At 37.6% G+C, this 17,020-nt stretch overlaps 1 protein-coding gene across 1 annotated transcript in view; it reads left to right on the top strand.

The window, feature by feature from the left end:
- The window catches only part of SMPD3 (sphingomyelin phosphodiesterase 3), a 124,428-nt gene that overhangs the window by 75,578 nt on the left and 31,830 nt on the right, over window positions 1-17,020 (top strand). The window contains exon 2 of the mRNA XM_086757871.1: window positions 11,453-13,074. Within this exon, the coding sequence (XP_086613997.1) occupies window positions 11,737-13,074 (1,338 nt within the window). The 5' untranslated portion in view covers window positions 11,453-11,736. The remainder of the gene's footprint in view (window positions 1-11,452; window positions 13,075-17,020) is intronic.

The following is a 17,020-nucleotide window of genomic DNA, read 5'->3' as shown; positions in this document are numbered from 1 at the left end:
GGGTCTAGGGTGTAAAATGAAATATCTGTACATTGTCCTGATCTTTACAATGCATAAACAATACTGCATTTTTAAGGAAAATAAAAGTCCATAGAATTGCAAGGTGAACTTTGTATGGAGAAAGCTCCAGGGAGACCTTATAGTGGTCTTCCAGTACCTGAAGGGGGCCTACAGGAAAGATGGGGAGAAACTCTTCAGTAGGGCCTGTTGTGACAGGTCAAGCGGTAATGGTTTCAAAATAGAGGGAGGGAGATTCAGATTAGATATTAGGAAAAAATTTTTACACTGAGGGTGGTAGAGCACTGGCACAGGTTGCCCAGAGAGGTGGTGGATGCCCCATCCCTGGAAACATTCAAGACCAGGTTGGATGAGGCTCTGAGAAACCTGATCTGGATCTGGTTGGAGATGTCCCTGCTCCTTGTGGGGGGGCAGGGGTGGGGGGTGGACTGGATGGCCTTTAAAGGTCCCTTCCCACCCAAACTGTTCTGTGATTCTATGATTCTATATGCATACCAAATAAAGTAGCTGCTCCTTTTCACTTGTTCATTGTTTTTTCCTTTTAAATTCTTGCCAGACTCTTTTACTGTCTTATGCAGTTCTCTGTTTTAGTGGTAGAAGTGTTAGAATGTTCTGTGTTTAGCATAGCTTCTGTTATTTCTTTCCTAAACCTGAACCACTTTGAGTATCAACAACACAATTTGGATATTTCAGGATGTGTTATGGATTAAGCATCTTTTTGTTGATGCTACAAAAATGAAATTTCCTTTTATTCTTGTTTTTCTACAGAGATATAAAATCTTCTGTCTCAGAAATAAGATTCCCCTCTAAGTTTGCGTTCACTTTATTCTACCAAATCTACCCCCAACTTATGCACAAAATCACAGTGATGTGTATAGAATAGGAGTCTCTGAAGCATGGAACCTGAAAGGTTGGAAGCATCCAGATGTGAGCCAGGATCTGTTTTGCCAGCAGAAAATGTGTAAGACTCTTAGGCAATTTAGTATTGGGTGCCAGAAACCTGGCTCTTATCAGGCAGTGTTAGTAGACTTCAAAGAATGCTTTGTGACTGAACACTGCTTCCTGTACTGTAACAGTAAGGCGTCCAGAACATACTGAGCATGTCTCCCAGTTTGTCAGGATGTCTTGGAAGGGAAAGAGAAAGGATCAGCATTTTCTGTATAACCCAATGCTTAATAAAAAGTGAAATAAGTTTTAGGATGAGTGGGAAACATATTGCAGTCCTTCTGTTTTGCATTCGTGTGAGAGTCTAGAAGATTTTTTTTTTTTTTTTTTTGCAAGAATGCTATTTTGGTGGCAAACATTTAAAAAATGCTGGAGAGTGTTTCTACAAACGTGTAGAAGTGGAGTTGTGTACTTAGATAGTAAAGTGGATTCTTGGCATGAGTCTTATTAGATTGTGCTGGTTTTGGCTGGAATAGAGTTAATTTTCTTCATAGCAGCTATTATGGGGCTATGTTTGGGATATGTGCTGGAAACAGTGTTGGTAACACAAGGATGTTTTAGTTACTGCTGAGCAGTGCTTACATGGAGTGAAGGCCTTTTCTGCTTTTCACCCCACCCCACCAGCAAGTTGGCTGGGGTGCACAGGAAGTTGGGAGGGGACACAGCCAGGACAGCTGACCCCAACTGACCAAAGGGATATCCCATACCCTGTGACACCATGCTCAGCATATATAAAGTGGGGGGAAGAAGAAGAAAGAGGGATGTGTTCGGAGTTATGGCATTTGTCTTCCCAAGTAACTGTTACACGTGATGGAGCCCTCCTTTCCTGGAGATGGCTGAGCACCTGCTCACCAGTGGGAAGTAGTGAATAAATTCCTTGTTTTGCTTTTGCTTGTATGCATGGCTTTTGCTTTGCCTATTCAACTGTCTTTATCTCAACCCATGAGTTTTCTCACTTTTGCCCTTGTGATTCTCTCCCCTGTCCCACTGCAGAGGAGTGAGAAACTTGCTGTGTGGTGTTTAGTTACCTGCTGGGGTTAAACCATGACATAGGTATAACCTGCTGTTATTCCTGAGGTACTCAGTGTAACAGAGTGCCACGTTACTCCACTGTAGACAATGAAGAGTTGAAATATTCTGCGCCACTGTTCTGTGGTGTATTTTGTAGTTGTAACATGGCATGAGGCTCCCTAGAATAAGCCTGCACAAGATCTTCTCTCTGCTTTCTTAGGAGCAGTTTTAAGACAAATCACCAAATAGATTTTGTGGTTTCAAATATTTTATTCGTAAGTATTTGAGAGATTAATAGTTGAGCAAAATTCAGCCATGCTTTATGTAAAGATAGCAACAAATGTTCTCTTAAACAAAGTGCAAACTGATTACATGAGACAGTTTTTAAAAAATCATATATAAAAATTATAATATTTATAATCATAAAAAGTAAGACCTTTTTCATGTCTTATTCTGTAACAAGAAATAAAAATATGAGAGGATTGGTATACTTTAGTCTACTAGTGTATTACAGTGAAATGGATTTACAAATAAGTAAAAAAAAAAAATTTTGCTTGAATTTGTTACCACATTGGAAAAGTCACAAGTGTAGAGTGCTCTGAGTTGTCAGGTTTTTTTAAACAGAATTTCAGTAGTCTAATATTTAACTGTTTGAGGAAAAGTTGAGTATTTTTGTTGTATATATCTCAACACAATTTAATCTTGAAAAAAATCTTGAGTTTGAACTCTTCAGTTTTTGACAGAAAGGCTGATATGGTAACAAGTTTTGGGGAAAGATTTCAGTGTTTATGTGTTTAGTTTTGAATAATGATGATTCTTTTATAATTATACACCATACAATTAAATCTCTGAATCCTGAGGAAATATGCCTTTGTGAGTAGAGCAGGAAACTGTGAGTTAAGGAGTCTAATCTCAGGGTTTCCATGAAAACTTACGTAAGTTACAAATGCTTTGCTTTTCCAATTTTCCATATATAGAACATGCACAAATGTACTTTAATTTTCTCTATAGGGATAGCTGTGTTTTAATTCTGTTGTGCTGTATTTTAATTTCCTTTATAAAGTATTTTGAGAATTATAGGTGAGCTTTTTTATAGAAGAGATACTTATTGTCAGGGATTTGTGTTGGATTTATTGTAGGTTAAGATAACTTTTCTTTGCCAGCTGTTAAGAAAAACTTCAACAGTATAAAAATACTCACTCTAGGGAAAATCTATCTGATGAGCCATATTGGACTACTAGAATCCTGAAGGCTTAAAGTGCTGCTTGAGAAAGTACAGCTTTTCATTTTACAGGGAGCCGATGCCCCCTAACAATTTATGGACTAGGCTGTAGTCAAGCCTCTGTAGTTTTTAGATGGTGAAAGATGAGTAGGAAAAATTTTATCTCCAATTCTGTCTTGGGCACTCAAAGCTAATATTGTTCCATCTCACTAAGATTTGTTAAACAAACCATCTACAAAGATCAGATTTATTTAGCCATTATTGAATTACTCCAGCTCCTGTAAAATAGGGGGCTAAAGCACACTAAAATGGTATTTTGTAAATAGAGCCCATTCCATTTCTATTGTATAAATAGAGCTTAGTGTCACAGATTCATGCGTTTTTATGCTACAGTTGTCTCACTACAGAAGTACGCCAAATAAGGTCTCAGAATAGAGAGTGTTTAGCTTTCCAGGTGCTGAGTGAGATCACCAAGTGGTCAGACGAATTTGTTTTGTCTAACTCTTGCCTGATAGCAATGCTTTTTTGAAAACTTAAAGCTATATGAAGTATCTGCCATTATTTTCAGCCATTAGAGAATATACTATTGTTCTATTTCTTACCAGTTCCTAAGGCCATAAATATGAATGGATAATTTGTAAATATGTGATTGTGCCTCCTGTACAAGAAGGGACAGTTTTGTTGATTATGAATGGATAATTTGTAAATATGTGATTGTGCCTCCTGTACAAGAAGGGACAGTTTTGTTGATTAGGATTTTTTGGTATGAATTCCTGAAGAAGTTACTCAAATGATACACTTAAATTTATGTTTTGAAGTAATGTTCTTGCTGATCATAACTAGTACTGGTTGTTATGTTACTTAGTTTGCATAACCATGACAGTTTTAGAGGCGTTTGTGGCATTGGCTCCTCTAAAATACAATAGCAACTGTCAGTCTGCTTCTATTTTACATTGAAATAATTTATGAAAGTTTCTGGAGTCCTGATTTTCAGATGAGTCTTTGCACCCAACAGTGAAGTAGACTAAATGCCCTATTAAGAAGTTCCCACGTGGCATGTATCTGACTAGTCAGCTTGTGTTTGCGGGCTGGTATTGGTGCACTCAGGTTCAAATAACAGAATGCACAAAATTTTTAGTTTTAGAATTTGGAGGTTTTCCGAGTTTGGGTTAGGCCTGCTGGGAGTCACTGTTACAGCTGGTGTTTAGCTTGATGTAGACACCAATTGTCTGTTCATTGTTGGGACTGCAGTTAATATATGTAAAGTAAAGAATAAATCTCTTCTAGGATTGAAAGATTGGATGTATCCTTTCTGCATTTATGACTCCAAAATTAAGTTTTAAGCAAGTAGTATCTATTGTGTCAGAGTGGAATGAAGGTTCCTTGCAGGAATGTAAAAAGCTGGTTGTTTTCTGCAATAATGAATTTAGCTACAATTTTCCATCCATTCTGAAAGAAAAAAGGCACAAAACTGTCATGGTTTTTGATTGGCTATATCTGTTTAGATATATTTTTAATGTGTGTTTCCATACATTGACATAGTTTAATTTGTATTTTAATATAAAGTTTAAAACTTAATCCAGTTTAATTTAGGTAGCAGAAGGTGTGTGGGTCTGGTTTTTGGCCTGGGAATATGATCTGAGACTACCAAATTCAGATGATTTGCTTTTGGAAAAGAGAATCTGTTGCCGTGCCACACTTAACTGTAAAGCACAGAGCAAGTTCTACAGTCTGGTCATAAGCAAATTTTCAGGTCTGTGATAGAAAAACTCCTGTTTGGGGTGAGGAGTTATATAGGATACCATGCCAGTATGAAACTTAGTTTCTCTGCTAAGGTGTCTAAGCAGGTGTTCTGGTTTGGCTACAGCCAATCTTTTGTCAAATGAGCAGGATTACTACCTCCCATTCATTGTGGGCAGGCTGTCACATAGGTGACAAGAGCTACTTCTGTCACTACCGATCAAACTCCAGTAGGATGGGCTTTGTTACAGAAGGGCTGATTTGCTCTCGACTTGATAGCCCTGTTTCAGGTCCCTTAAGCTACGAAGGCTGTGGTTAATAACAGCACCATCTTTGCTTGAATGTAAGCTTTTACAGAAATTCAGTGAGGTGTCATTGAGTTCCAAAGACTCCTGTTGAAAACTTAGCCCAACTGCTTGATACCTCTTTATTTCGAATAGAGATTGCATCTTCATAACTCTACTCATCACTAAATATGCCAGAGATTTGAGCAGGCTCTATGAACTTCTGGAGGTGATTGGATTTTATTTTCTACAGACACTTACTTAACTTCTGACATCACTGGTATTCAGTGAGACTTGTAAATTCACACTTTTCAATATTTTACTTTTTACAAGTTAGTCCAGTTAAGCTAGACATCTTGTTTATAATGGCTTCTTGCCTGGTGGCAGCCTATGGGCATAATAAAGTCAAGACGCAGAGTAGCTAGGCAATGTTTGATTACCTTCTTTAGAAAGAAGGAAGAAAGTTTAGGGAGAAACTGGTAAATGAACATTGCAATGGCAAGTCTGCAAAAACACTTTCCTCCTTCCCTTTTCCTTCTGACAAATCCTTAGTTTGAATGGGTACTGCTTTATTCGTGAGTGCCAGTAATACACCTAATTCAACTTTTCATATCATAGTGAATCCACATTTTTACTGAGTTGTTACTAAGATTTTCATAAGCTGTAAATTGTTATTGATTTAAGTGGAAGTTAAGGTAAGCCAGTAAGTGGTGCTTACATTCCCTTAGCCTACATCTTGAACTGCTTCATGGAATGAGCCCCCATACAGGATGACAGGATTTCAGTTAAAACATCAGGCTGTGAAGTGATCACAGGGGGACAAGAAAGCTTCTCCATTAGAGCCATTGGCACCTTGAGATGGCTGTGTCTCTGTAATGAGTCATGTAATCAAGCATGGAAAACAGGTCACATGTATTTTGCCTTTTGGAGTAGGCTTTTTTCCAGAAGGGTAGTTAGTTATTGAACTAGACTCTAATTAAAAGCATGTATAAGAATAATCAGGGGAAAGAAACTGAAGAAAGGAAGAATTTATGAAGTGTGTGTGGGAGCAAAACCAGATGAGCATGGAGGAAAGCAGAGATTAAGTTGTGGTTTGTCTCATAAGCAAGGATGTAGGTCTGAGTGGGAATTTTCTCAGTTCCCTGGGATCTTCATTTCGCCTGTTCTCAGTTTCAAACGCTAATTTTTGCTCTTTTGCATGGTGTAGTGGTAGCATTGTTGTAAGCTATATTTCTCTGCTTCAAATTACAATGACAATCATGAAATAAAGCTAACAAAAAGTCATCACAGTCTAAACAAACTACTTTTCTAGAATCCAATTTTAGATATGTATTGCTACAGCTTTCACTGAAGACCAAGCAATTGTCAAGATTCTGAAAAACTACTTTTAATAAATTCATGTGAATTATTTTGTGAAGTTACCCATAGAGTAACTTTCCAAATCAGTTAGTCACTTCAGCAGTTTTATTCTGTTTTTAAAAAAATAACTATTCTTGGAGTAATTTACATATATTTTAAAAATACAGTTGAGGTGTTAATAGCAAATTTGAAGACATTTGAGTTACCTGAACTTGAACGTGTATTTTAGTTTTCTAAGAAAAAGGACATTGAAACTTTTCTAACCATTTCTAGACTGTCCAGTAACCTTGTTACTGCAACATTACTTGGTTTTCTTCTGTTTCTCTATTATTTGTTGACTTGTATTGCCCTTTATTTAGTTTGCGAGCTGTGTTGGAGCTAGGAACATCTCTTTTGATCTATGTTGTCTCTAGCATACTTCTGGGCATAATTATAATCATAAAAATCTTTGAAACCTTTCCACCTGATGTCTTGTTATCACTAAAGTTGAGATGTTCTATACCAGCACCATAAAAAAATAAAATAAAGTCTTTTTTTAGCCTTCAAACACTTAGAAAATAATAAAAACAACTAAACAAGACTGCAGTTTACGTCTTTTGTAGCATATAAAAATATCTGTTTCATTGCAATATCTTAAATTCTCCCTTAATCTCTCAAACCCTATGAATAAAGCATTGGATTACCAAGTAATGCCCTTCATCACAAGGAATTAGGCACTTTAACTTTAGGCTCCATCTAAACCGTTGCATTAAGAGCAATGTTACTGACGTCATGTTTTCCAAGTTGCAATTTACTCACATGGTGCCTTCCCTCACCCTTTAAGATCTTGCTGAGATAAAATGAGTCTCTTGTGACTCTGTTCCTGACGGCGTGTGTGCCAGTGAGTTTGTAAGAGAGCTCTGGCAAATTGTGTGATTTCCTTCATCTATAAGATTAATAAATTAGAATAATATTGTACTTGCAAGAAGACTGTTTTTAATTAGGGCCTTGATGTGCTGATATGTGCTGACAGGGCCTTGTGTCTGCAATATGCAAAAATTTAAAGGACATGCAACTCATAATTCTCTCCTCCCTTTTCTCCAGCTATCATATTTTAAAACTTGCTGTGGTGCCAGTTTTTATACTTCTGTATCGTTAGTTGTGAGAATTCTATTAGAATTCATAGACTAAAATGGATGGAATGTGTCTCTATACTCAGATCCCTTTTGCCTCCCCTTTTCAGCTGGCTAGCAATGAGGAATGCAGCTGGCACCTGGTCAAAAACTGTCCAGCAAATCCCTGATTTTCCAAGGTACTAGCCTTGTTTAAGGCAGAGGAAGTGTGGGAGTCACCAATGTGGCCTTGAACCATCATTCAGTTCTTAGCGTTTACAAAGAATTACATTCTTGCTAAATGTTGTTAAAACAGACCTCAGTCTGAACCAATTTGCTTTACAACACTTGCTGTGTAATCTTATCCTGTGAAAGAATTTCTGATTGCATTCATTTTTCTTCCTTTTTTACTAATACACGATAGTATGTTGTATCTACAGTAAGCATTAATTCCTCAGATTTAGTATGTCCCTGTAATCTGGGTGATTGCTTTTGTGAAGCTGTTACGGTTGAGCATTTTATGGTTTGCTGGACAGCTGTTTATCTTACAGCTCATTCATGCTGCAGTCCATAACAGAACCTGCCTGAGTTATGTTGGATTGATATATATATATATATATATTTTTTTTTTTTTTTCACTTCATCACATCATCGAGCAGGCATTGACTACTGTTGTTACAAAACTGTCACTTGATGTCATGTTTCCCTAGGAGTTGTAACACCCTGTCGTTGTATACTTAAGAAAATACTTATCTATAGAAGACCTAATTAGACAAATTATTATGGATCTATCGTGGTTCTGCATTTTTTCTAGTGTGTTATTTTAAAATAGTAAAAGTCAATTTGACCTTGTAGTCTGCCACACAACTGCAGCTTTCACTGGTAAGATGGTTAGCGTGAAAGTTGGATTTGCAGTCCATCCTAACTTGTCAAACCCTGAAGAACAGTGTTCTGGTTACCCTTGGCACTGTTGTAAAGAAGAACCTTTCTGGTCTACTGAGTGATTATGTAAGTACACAAGGCTTTTATAAAGCATTTTAAGCATCCAGTAGAACAGGATAACTTCTTTACAGTTTTTTTTGTGTCTACTGGTAATTACATAATTGGACAGGTTTTAAATTGGTGGGGTTTTTTGGTTTGGGTTTTTTTTTTTTTTTTTTCTTTTTCCTATCTGATATGTAGATGCCAGAGTCTCTTTTGAGTATTCTTACTGAAGAGTCCTAAAAATCATTCAGGAAAACAAATCTGCTAAGCTTCCCTCTATTATCAACATCCCAAAATGCTTTTGGCAGTGAGTAAATGCCAAGCATTTGTTATTTGGCACTTGACTAGTCACTCATTTATTTAAACTTAAACATGTTGCGTAAGATTGAGAAAGTTATGCTAAGCTAATAATTAAAAAGAAAAAAAAATAACCTCCCTTGGTCCAGCCTTTCCAATTTCCATCCAGATAGTATCATCAGAAAAAATACACAGGACCATATATCCCATAAAACATAATCGGCTGCCTGGTGTTGGCAAACTGTGCAGTTGCTGTGAGCAGTTGCAGGGGTGTTACTCTTACACTTGGAAGGCTAGATGTGTGTTGCTGCAGTAAACCAACTCTTGTTTCTTCTATCTTCCCCTCTCCTTTTATTTTTAGTCAAGTTTTGGCAATCTTTTCCTGATATCAGCAGATGCATATTTATTAAGCATCGTTTTCTGTCTCAAAGATTCTACATAGGATCTCAAAGATACAGCTTTCTTTGCATGCCCAGGAGACAGTACTGAAAAGCAATTTTCTATTGTGACACTGCCATCCTTTTCAATGTATGCGCTTACTGACTTAGTGAAAGTTGGAGAGGGACTTTTGAGAAGGGCATGTAGTGTTAGGACAAGGGGTAATGGCTTTAAACTGGAAGAGGGTAGGTGAGGCACTGGCACTGGTTGCCCAGAGAAGCTGTGGATGCCCCATCCCTGGAAGTGTTCATGGCCAGGTTGGATGTGGCTTTGAGTAACCTGGTCTAGTGGAAGGTGTCCCTGCCCAGGGCAGGGGGGTTGGAACTAGGTGATCCTTAAGGTGCCTTCCAACCCAAACCATTCTATGATTCTATGATCCTCTATAGTATTTGGGTACCAGCTACTTGAAAGGTCTTTGTAATCATGCCCCCACTGAACCTGATTTTTCTCACTCTATTTTAGGATTTGATTCTTGTCTCCAGTAAGTTTTTGAAATGAGCCCCTGTCACCATCTTACTAGATTTTTTGGACTAACACTTACGTGCTTTCTCCAGGGTTGCCTTTCACTTCTGGGAAGAGATACCTGCAAAACTGTCTCATCTTCATCTGTTCCTTTATTAAAATCTTCTTTGCATAGTGCCTACCAAAAATGTATAGCTGCACATCTGATGTGCTGTGACTACTCTTAGCTGATCAGGAATCTAGGCTGAGGGAAGAATTTTCTTACCATTAATAAACAAAAAAAATACATGTAGTAAAAAAAAGAGCTAGTTAAGCCATGTATTTTAATGCCTTACTTACCGCTTCTGACCTGTACAGTATACTCTGTGTCAGCAGTCTGGTACTGCTTGTGTACCACAATTAAAAATTTGCTGATAGTAGGAACATAAGTCAATTGCAAGGGCTTGGTCTAAAGAGACAAAAATGTAAAAGGTGAGAGAAAATTCAAGAATTGTATTTTTGTTCTGATTCTAAGGTGGCATTGCTTTGTATAACTGTATTTGTCTCTTCTGAGTCCCATACAATTGTTTAATTTGCTATTAAATAGAAATAGAACTGCCCTTCTGTCTCTGGGTGCCCTGCAGAACAATATGTAAGCTGTATGTATACTGCCAAGCTTTTTTAATAAGATCAAGCCCCTAACAATTTGCTGTCTTTGGTTAATCATGACATTTGCTAAATACCTCAGGTCAGAATTTTCCAGCTGGTAAGACAACTTTTAGAAGACATCATCTCTCTTCACATGAGAGATGTGAAACTGTTTTTCTTATTTTATATGTTCAATTAGTATCATTTCCTTCAAGGCTGAAGATTGCAGTTTAAAAACAATAATGTTAATTATGATTAATTTATGTTTTGCTTAAGTATTCCCTATGTGTAATAAACCTTTAAGAGGAAGTTTTTCGTGGACTGCAGCTGAGTGAATTTGAACTGCAGCTTATCAACAGCAACCATATCAAGAGTATTTTAATTGATTTAAATTAAACCTTTTTTTAAAAGCGCAACAAAGCAAATAATATTTTATAGCAAACAGATGGTTTTTGCTCTTAAATACAAGGTGCCTTTGCCATTGTACCTCCATTATATAATTTTTTTTTAAGTACTTTGGCAATTCAAGCAAATTTAACTTCAGTGACAGCATACTAGATGTAATAGTCTTTTAGAGCAGCCTAGGGATGACTGCTAAGCACCATTTGCAAGGTTCTGAAAACAGCTAATATAAATAAATATAAATATTAGTGTGAATGCATTATAAACTAAAAGAAACTCCAAACTATATTTCTCAATGCAAGGCCTAAAATTCATAATAGAAATGTATTTCATGATCACATTAGTCATGTGCATTAAATGGTCAATGTACTGATTTCACTTGCAGATTCTATGATTCCAATACCAGTCCCTTGTTGTTGGAGTTGCTCTAGATTCATAGTCTTTAACAGACTATCAAAAATGCTAAGAAAAAAAGGGAAGTAATTTAGACTGTAAGGCAAAATCAGTGTGACAAAATCTGCTTTAAACTTTTAATAAGTGTTACATATGTTGTGTGTCTTTTGTTTTTACAGGTTTCCTTTTTGCCTCCGGAGTGTTTCGTTATGGCAGCCTCCAGTGAACAATGACATCCTTTGACAAATATAGATGCCAAAAAGCCAGAAGAAAACAGTGGCCTTGTTTCATTTTTACTCCAACACAGTGAAATGGTGCTCTTAAAGTTTTGTTATTGACTCTTCCTGGAAAAAAAACTCCTGACTGGACCCTTTCTCCCCAGCCCTCTCCCAGTGTTCTCATGGATGCTTGACACAGTGACATCATGTAGTAGACCCTGAAGTGTTGTCATAACTGAGTTGCAATGGTTTTATACACTTCCCCATTTCCCAACAGCTTTCTGTCAGTTCTGCATTCTTTTTCCTGGGGCCTGATTTTCCCATGTTACTGGTTAGCGGATAGGCTTGTGGCCTCTTTTGTTCCAACCACCTATGAAAAACGTCAAAGAGCAGATGATCCATGCTATTTTCATGCTCTCTGCATCATTATTACCACTCCCATCTACTTGGCACTGTTGGTAGCCTCTCTTCCTTTTGCCCTGATTGGTTTCTTGTTGTGGTCCCCACTCCAGTCAGCCAGAAGGCCATATATCTACTCCAGACTCAAAGACAAGAACCATGCCAACGGAGCCACGCTGCTCACTGAATGGAAGGCTGCAGGGAATGGGAAAAGCTTCTGCTTCGGCAGTGCCAATGTTTGCCTGCTGCCAGATTCTCTGGCAAGATTTAATAATGTTTTCAATACACAGGCTAGGGCTAAAGAGATTGGCCGGAGGATCCGAAATGGAGCAAGCAGACCACAGATCAAAATATATATAGATTCTCCTACCAACACATCCATCAGTGCAGCAAGTTTTAGCAGCTTGGTCTCCCCCCAGGGTGGAGATAACACTAATCGTACTGTTAATGCTGGTATCAAAAGGACAACATCAATGGAGTATAAAGGAGACAATTGTGGCTCAAACAACAGTGAGGATAGTAGAGAAGATAAAGGTGGAGCTGGAGAGCCAAATGAGGGAGAAGAAAACACTTGCATTGTCCGCATAAATGGAGAGGATAATGGCCACATGTCAGACACAGAAACAGATACAGTGAATGGCCAGGCTCATGCCAGTGGCCCAGCAGAGCCCTCACTTGAAGGTGACGCAGAGATCTCAAAAACACCTAACCACAAACAGAAGGAAGGAGATTCTGGGAGTTTAGACAGCTATTCTGCCTCACGTGAGTCCTTAGTGAAAGTTCGCGTTGGAGATGGTACAGTGGACCAAAGCACTGTCAACAACAAGCTCCTCTACAAAGCTTCAATCATGAAGAAGACTTCAGTGCGGAAAAAGAAACATACAGATGAGACCTTTGATCATGAGATCTCTGCTTTCTTCCCTGCCAACTTGGACTTTCTGTGTTTGCAGGAAGTGTTTGACAAAAGAGCTGCGGAGAAATTGAAAGAGCAGCTTCATCACTATTTTGAATACATTGTCTATGATGTTGGGGTCTACAGTTGCCATGGCTGCTGTAGCTTTAAGTTTGTGAACAGTGGTCTACTTTTTGCCAGCCGCTATCCTGTTATGGATGCTGCCTATCACTGTTACCCCAATGGAAGAGGAACGGACTCCTTGGCTTCCAAAGGAGCCTTGTTTCTTAAGGTAAGAGCCTTTTTGAAGCCATAACTATTGACTCTACATATGTGACAAGTTAGAAAGTTACATTATTTTCTCTCAGTCGTTTCTGTTAGAGTTCAAGGAAGCAATATTACCTGATACGACCTATATATAGGCTTTTGTGGCCTAGATACTGTGTTGAAGTGATGGATGTGCATGAAATAATGAGGAACTTTCAGAGGTAGTTGAGTATAATTTCAAGTGTCAAAATTTGGAGTAGTTTTCACGTAACTTTAGTTTCTTTTTTACAGAAATCTCTTTAGTTAAATGCACAAATTCTAAGTTTCATAACACAAGTATAGTACAATGGACATTACTGTTGGAAACCAGTTTAAGTATGTTGTGCGTTTATGTGGGAATCAAAAGTCTAAATGCCAGTAGAATAAAACTGAAGGAATTGTAATGAAATGTATGACTGTCCCTCTCTCTTGATTGCAAAAGAATTGTTAAGGAGAGATAAGAAAAGTAAACAAAAAAGCCTGGGACATTGGGGAGCACAGAGGTTTCTCACTTCATTAACACAGTTTATGTAAATTAACTGATGGTAGTGAGAACAGGAAGCCTGGGGTTATACTTCTGTAAATCATGAAAAGCAGAAATAAAAGTCTGCATGCAGTGATTTGCTTTTCCAAGACTAGTGGCTGTTCATGCTTAATTCTTGGGAGAATCTGGCTGTGCTTTTCATAAACTAGAAAGTGGGATCTTCTAATCTGTAATTAATCAAGATCCAAAACTTTGTGCAGTGATCCAAATCTGTAGACCCAAACCTTGACAGATCTGAAAATCTCCTAGGATACTAGATTTCATTTTTTGTGATTTCTGTCACAGTTTGGAATGCCTTTCACTAAACAAAACCTAAACTTTTTTACTAATGCTACCAAAATACATTAAATGCTCAAATTATATGTACTTTCTAGTGCATATGCTCACAAGTCCTCAACAAAAGCCATGAATAGCCCTTAAGAATATGGATTGTTAATAACACTCAGTGGGGACTTTTGTACCCACTGTTTGTAATTTTTAAACAAAGCAAAAACTTTTGGTATTGTGACTTGGATAAGAAAAGCAAATATTAGAATTTGCAGTCTGGTAGTAGTCCAGTATTTCATACACATTTACATAAACAAAAGCCTATCCATATCTGAATATAGGTTTCCAAAAAGTGAGTCTAAGCTTTCTATACTGTACTCTTACATATTTATAAACAGCTAAAGTTTACAAACAGTGCTACCTGCAAAAAATGAAGTATAAATATTACTGAGGTCACAAAGACTACCCTTCAACATATGCATCTACTAGGGATTAAGAGATTAAAAACAATCTGCTTTCAGCTGCTCATCGCTGAGTCATTGATTTGCTACCATGCTAGACAGGCCGCAATGTCTCCATTTCTCTTTCAGAAAATTAAGCCTCTTTTCAAAATTCTACAGGGATGATGAACTTAATTATGGATTCGAGTTTTTAAATAATGTTACAGCTGAGCAGGGAATAGGGACCAATTATTATGAAATTCAAAGATGACTACATTCTTTTAAATATGACAGAATTCTGGCCCAGCTAAAAGACCATTTTTCTTCATGTCTGTGTCATTCTAACTTACTGTACTTTATACCTAAAATATTTTTCATTCTGAGTTAAGTCCATCCTGATATGAAATGACTTTTTCTGAATTGTACATTAAGCGATCATTGGTCATTTCTTTCTTCGACATACATAAAAAAGAAGTAGGAATGATCTATTTAATTTTAGCTTTGAAACAAAGTAGAGTTGAAGGTGGTTTTTCTTGATGTAGTGCTTAATCAGCAACTGAGTGTGTATGGACTCCAGAGACAAAAGCTACAGTAAATAAAAGCCTGGTTTGTTTTTGAAATCAGGCAGAATCAATCCATTAACCTCAGAAGTCTTGAGGTCTTACACTGGGATAGCAGCAAATTAGCACAGCGTATCAGAGCTGTGGTTGGAAGGTGTTATTGTAGTCAGTACTCTGCCATTCAGGATGGACAGCTTATATCACTGCTTTTACTACTTGTACTGGCGCTTACAGTATTTTGTATGTATGTGGTGCAATCCAGTCCTACATTAGAGTTTATCTCAGTGTGGATTCAAACACAGTAAAACAGCTTTGCAGAACAAGTCTCCAAATTGCTTTCCATTCAGCAGTGACAGAGTTAAGTCCCTGTGTCCTATGCAAACTGTGTTTTTAAGTTTCTGACTCTTGTGGAAACCACAGTGCTCCCATTTCTGAATTAGGAAAGACATCAATTGAGTTTTACTTTTGAAGTATACTTACGAAGACTGTTTATTTTGCATAGCTTGCATCTCTGAGAAAAGGAGCAGTTGCTCTCTATGTTGTTTATAAAAAAAGTTGTGAAAAGCAAGTGAGGGGAGAAGACTTGCATGTTTTGAAAAAATGGATAAAAATTACTTTATGTTTCCACTCACTGCAAGGATGAAGCCTTTATTCAAATCTTTCTGAAGCTGAGGAAAGACTCAATTCAGAAGAAAGTTCAGAGAAATCAACTGGTTCCTATTTAATGAGTGTTTACTACAAATATAACTGTTAAAGAGATAAATTAAAGGTCTCAGAACGAAACATCTAATGAAAGTTTAATAGTTTGAACAAAAAGGCAAAAGTGTTTTGGGGAAGTTAGAAAACAGATTCCCACCACCAAGGTATGAGTGCTTCACATATTTTTTGCTTTTGGAATAGATTCTTTTCCCAGTGAAGAGGAAATTATTTTGCACTGCCTCCCTCTTCCCTGCCCTGCCTTCACCATCTAGGCTGTAAAGTTCAGGTGGAGATTTCAAAGGATTTGAGAGATTTGCTTAGTCATACAGAATTATTTTACCTGAGAGACTTACACAGCTCAAGGGTTATTATTAGTAGTTATAATAACAATCAGCTCTTACGCCCTGCTTTTCATTCATATGTCTCAGAGTGCATAATCAAGAAAGGTCAATATCTGCTTAATAGAAGGAGAAACTAAAGGATGGTAAAGTGATTTGATTGTGGCTTAACACCTGGGGCACCACAACCAAGGAAAGGAGTTGGAAGTAAATCACAGAGGCTTTTAACACTGTTTCATGCTACCTAATGGCTAACTGGAGACCTGTGCAAAGGAATATTGCTAGCCTTGGTCTGTTCTCTTCCTAAAGATGTCTGCCACAAAAGGTGTAACTGCTGGCATTTTCCTGACAGCTCACAGGCTGGTTTCTCCATCTGCACAGGCTGATGCTTTCCAGGTCAGGATGAAGGCATGACCATGACACAGTCCTGAGTAGCTATTGTGTAAAGCTCATTTTCTGCGTAACTGGGGGACTGATTTACATGCAGCACTTTGATCTCTTCAAACTCCAGCAGTGTTTCTGTCTCCAATCTGAGGGTCTCATTGGGATGTAAGAGGGACACAGTCACAGAAAAAATAGCATATAAGAAGGGAGGAAATGTCACTTGCATCTAAGTGAGTTTCATGTCTGAAGTGTTGAACCACTGTTCCTAGTTGCTGCTAAAGACTCAGAGGAGAAGTTAGCAAATATATAAATAATCCAATCCATTTTCATACTTTGACAGTCTGGGCCCTTGGGAGACTCTGCCGTGACTCTCTGTTCTAGCATTGCATTTCACGTTAATTTAAAATGCCTAAGAAAAGAACCCTTGAGTCTGCTTTGTAGGTTTTATAACTCCAATTGTCTCTTAATGCTGCTCTGCTGTAGATAGGGGAGCGAAGTGGGACTGACACAGATGCTATCCTGTACTGATGATTCTAACTAAAAATCTAGCTTGTATGTATTTGTATATAGCATAATGCAGATTGCAGTGTTCTCGGTTACTCTTGCAGCTGTTGATTTGACACATGCATAGTTTTAATTCACAGTGGTTTTGATGACTTTAAAAGGAGTTTTCAAATACATGCCCCTTTCAGAAACTGGA

The sequence above is a fragment of the Chlamydotis macqueenii genome, chromosome 13 (genome assembly GCF_036417535.1).
Source record: "Chlamydotis macqueenii isolate bChlMac1 chromosome 13, bChlMac1.mat, whole genome shotgun sequence".
Taxonomy (NCBI): Eukaryota; Metazoa; Chordata; class Aves; order Otidiformes; family Otididae; genus Chlamydotis; species Chlamydotis macqueenii.
The sequence above is the reverse complement of the archived record's forward strand: the minus strand, read 5'-3'. Positions and strand labels throughout refer to the sequence as shown.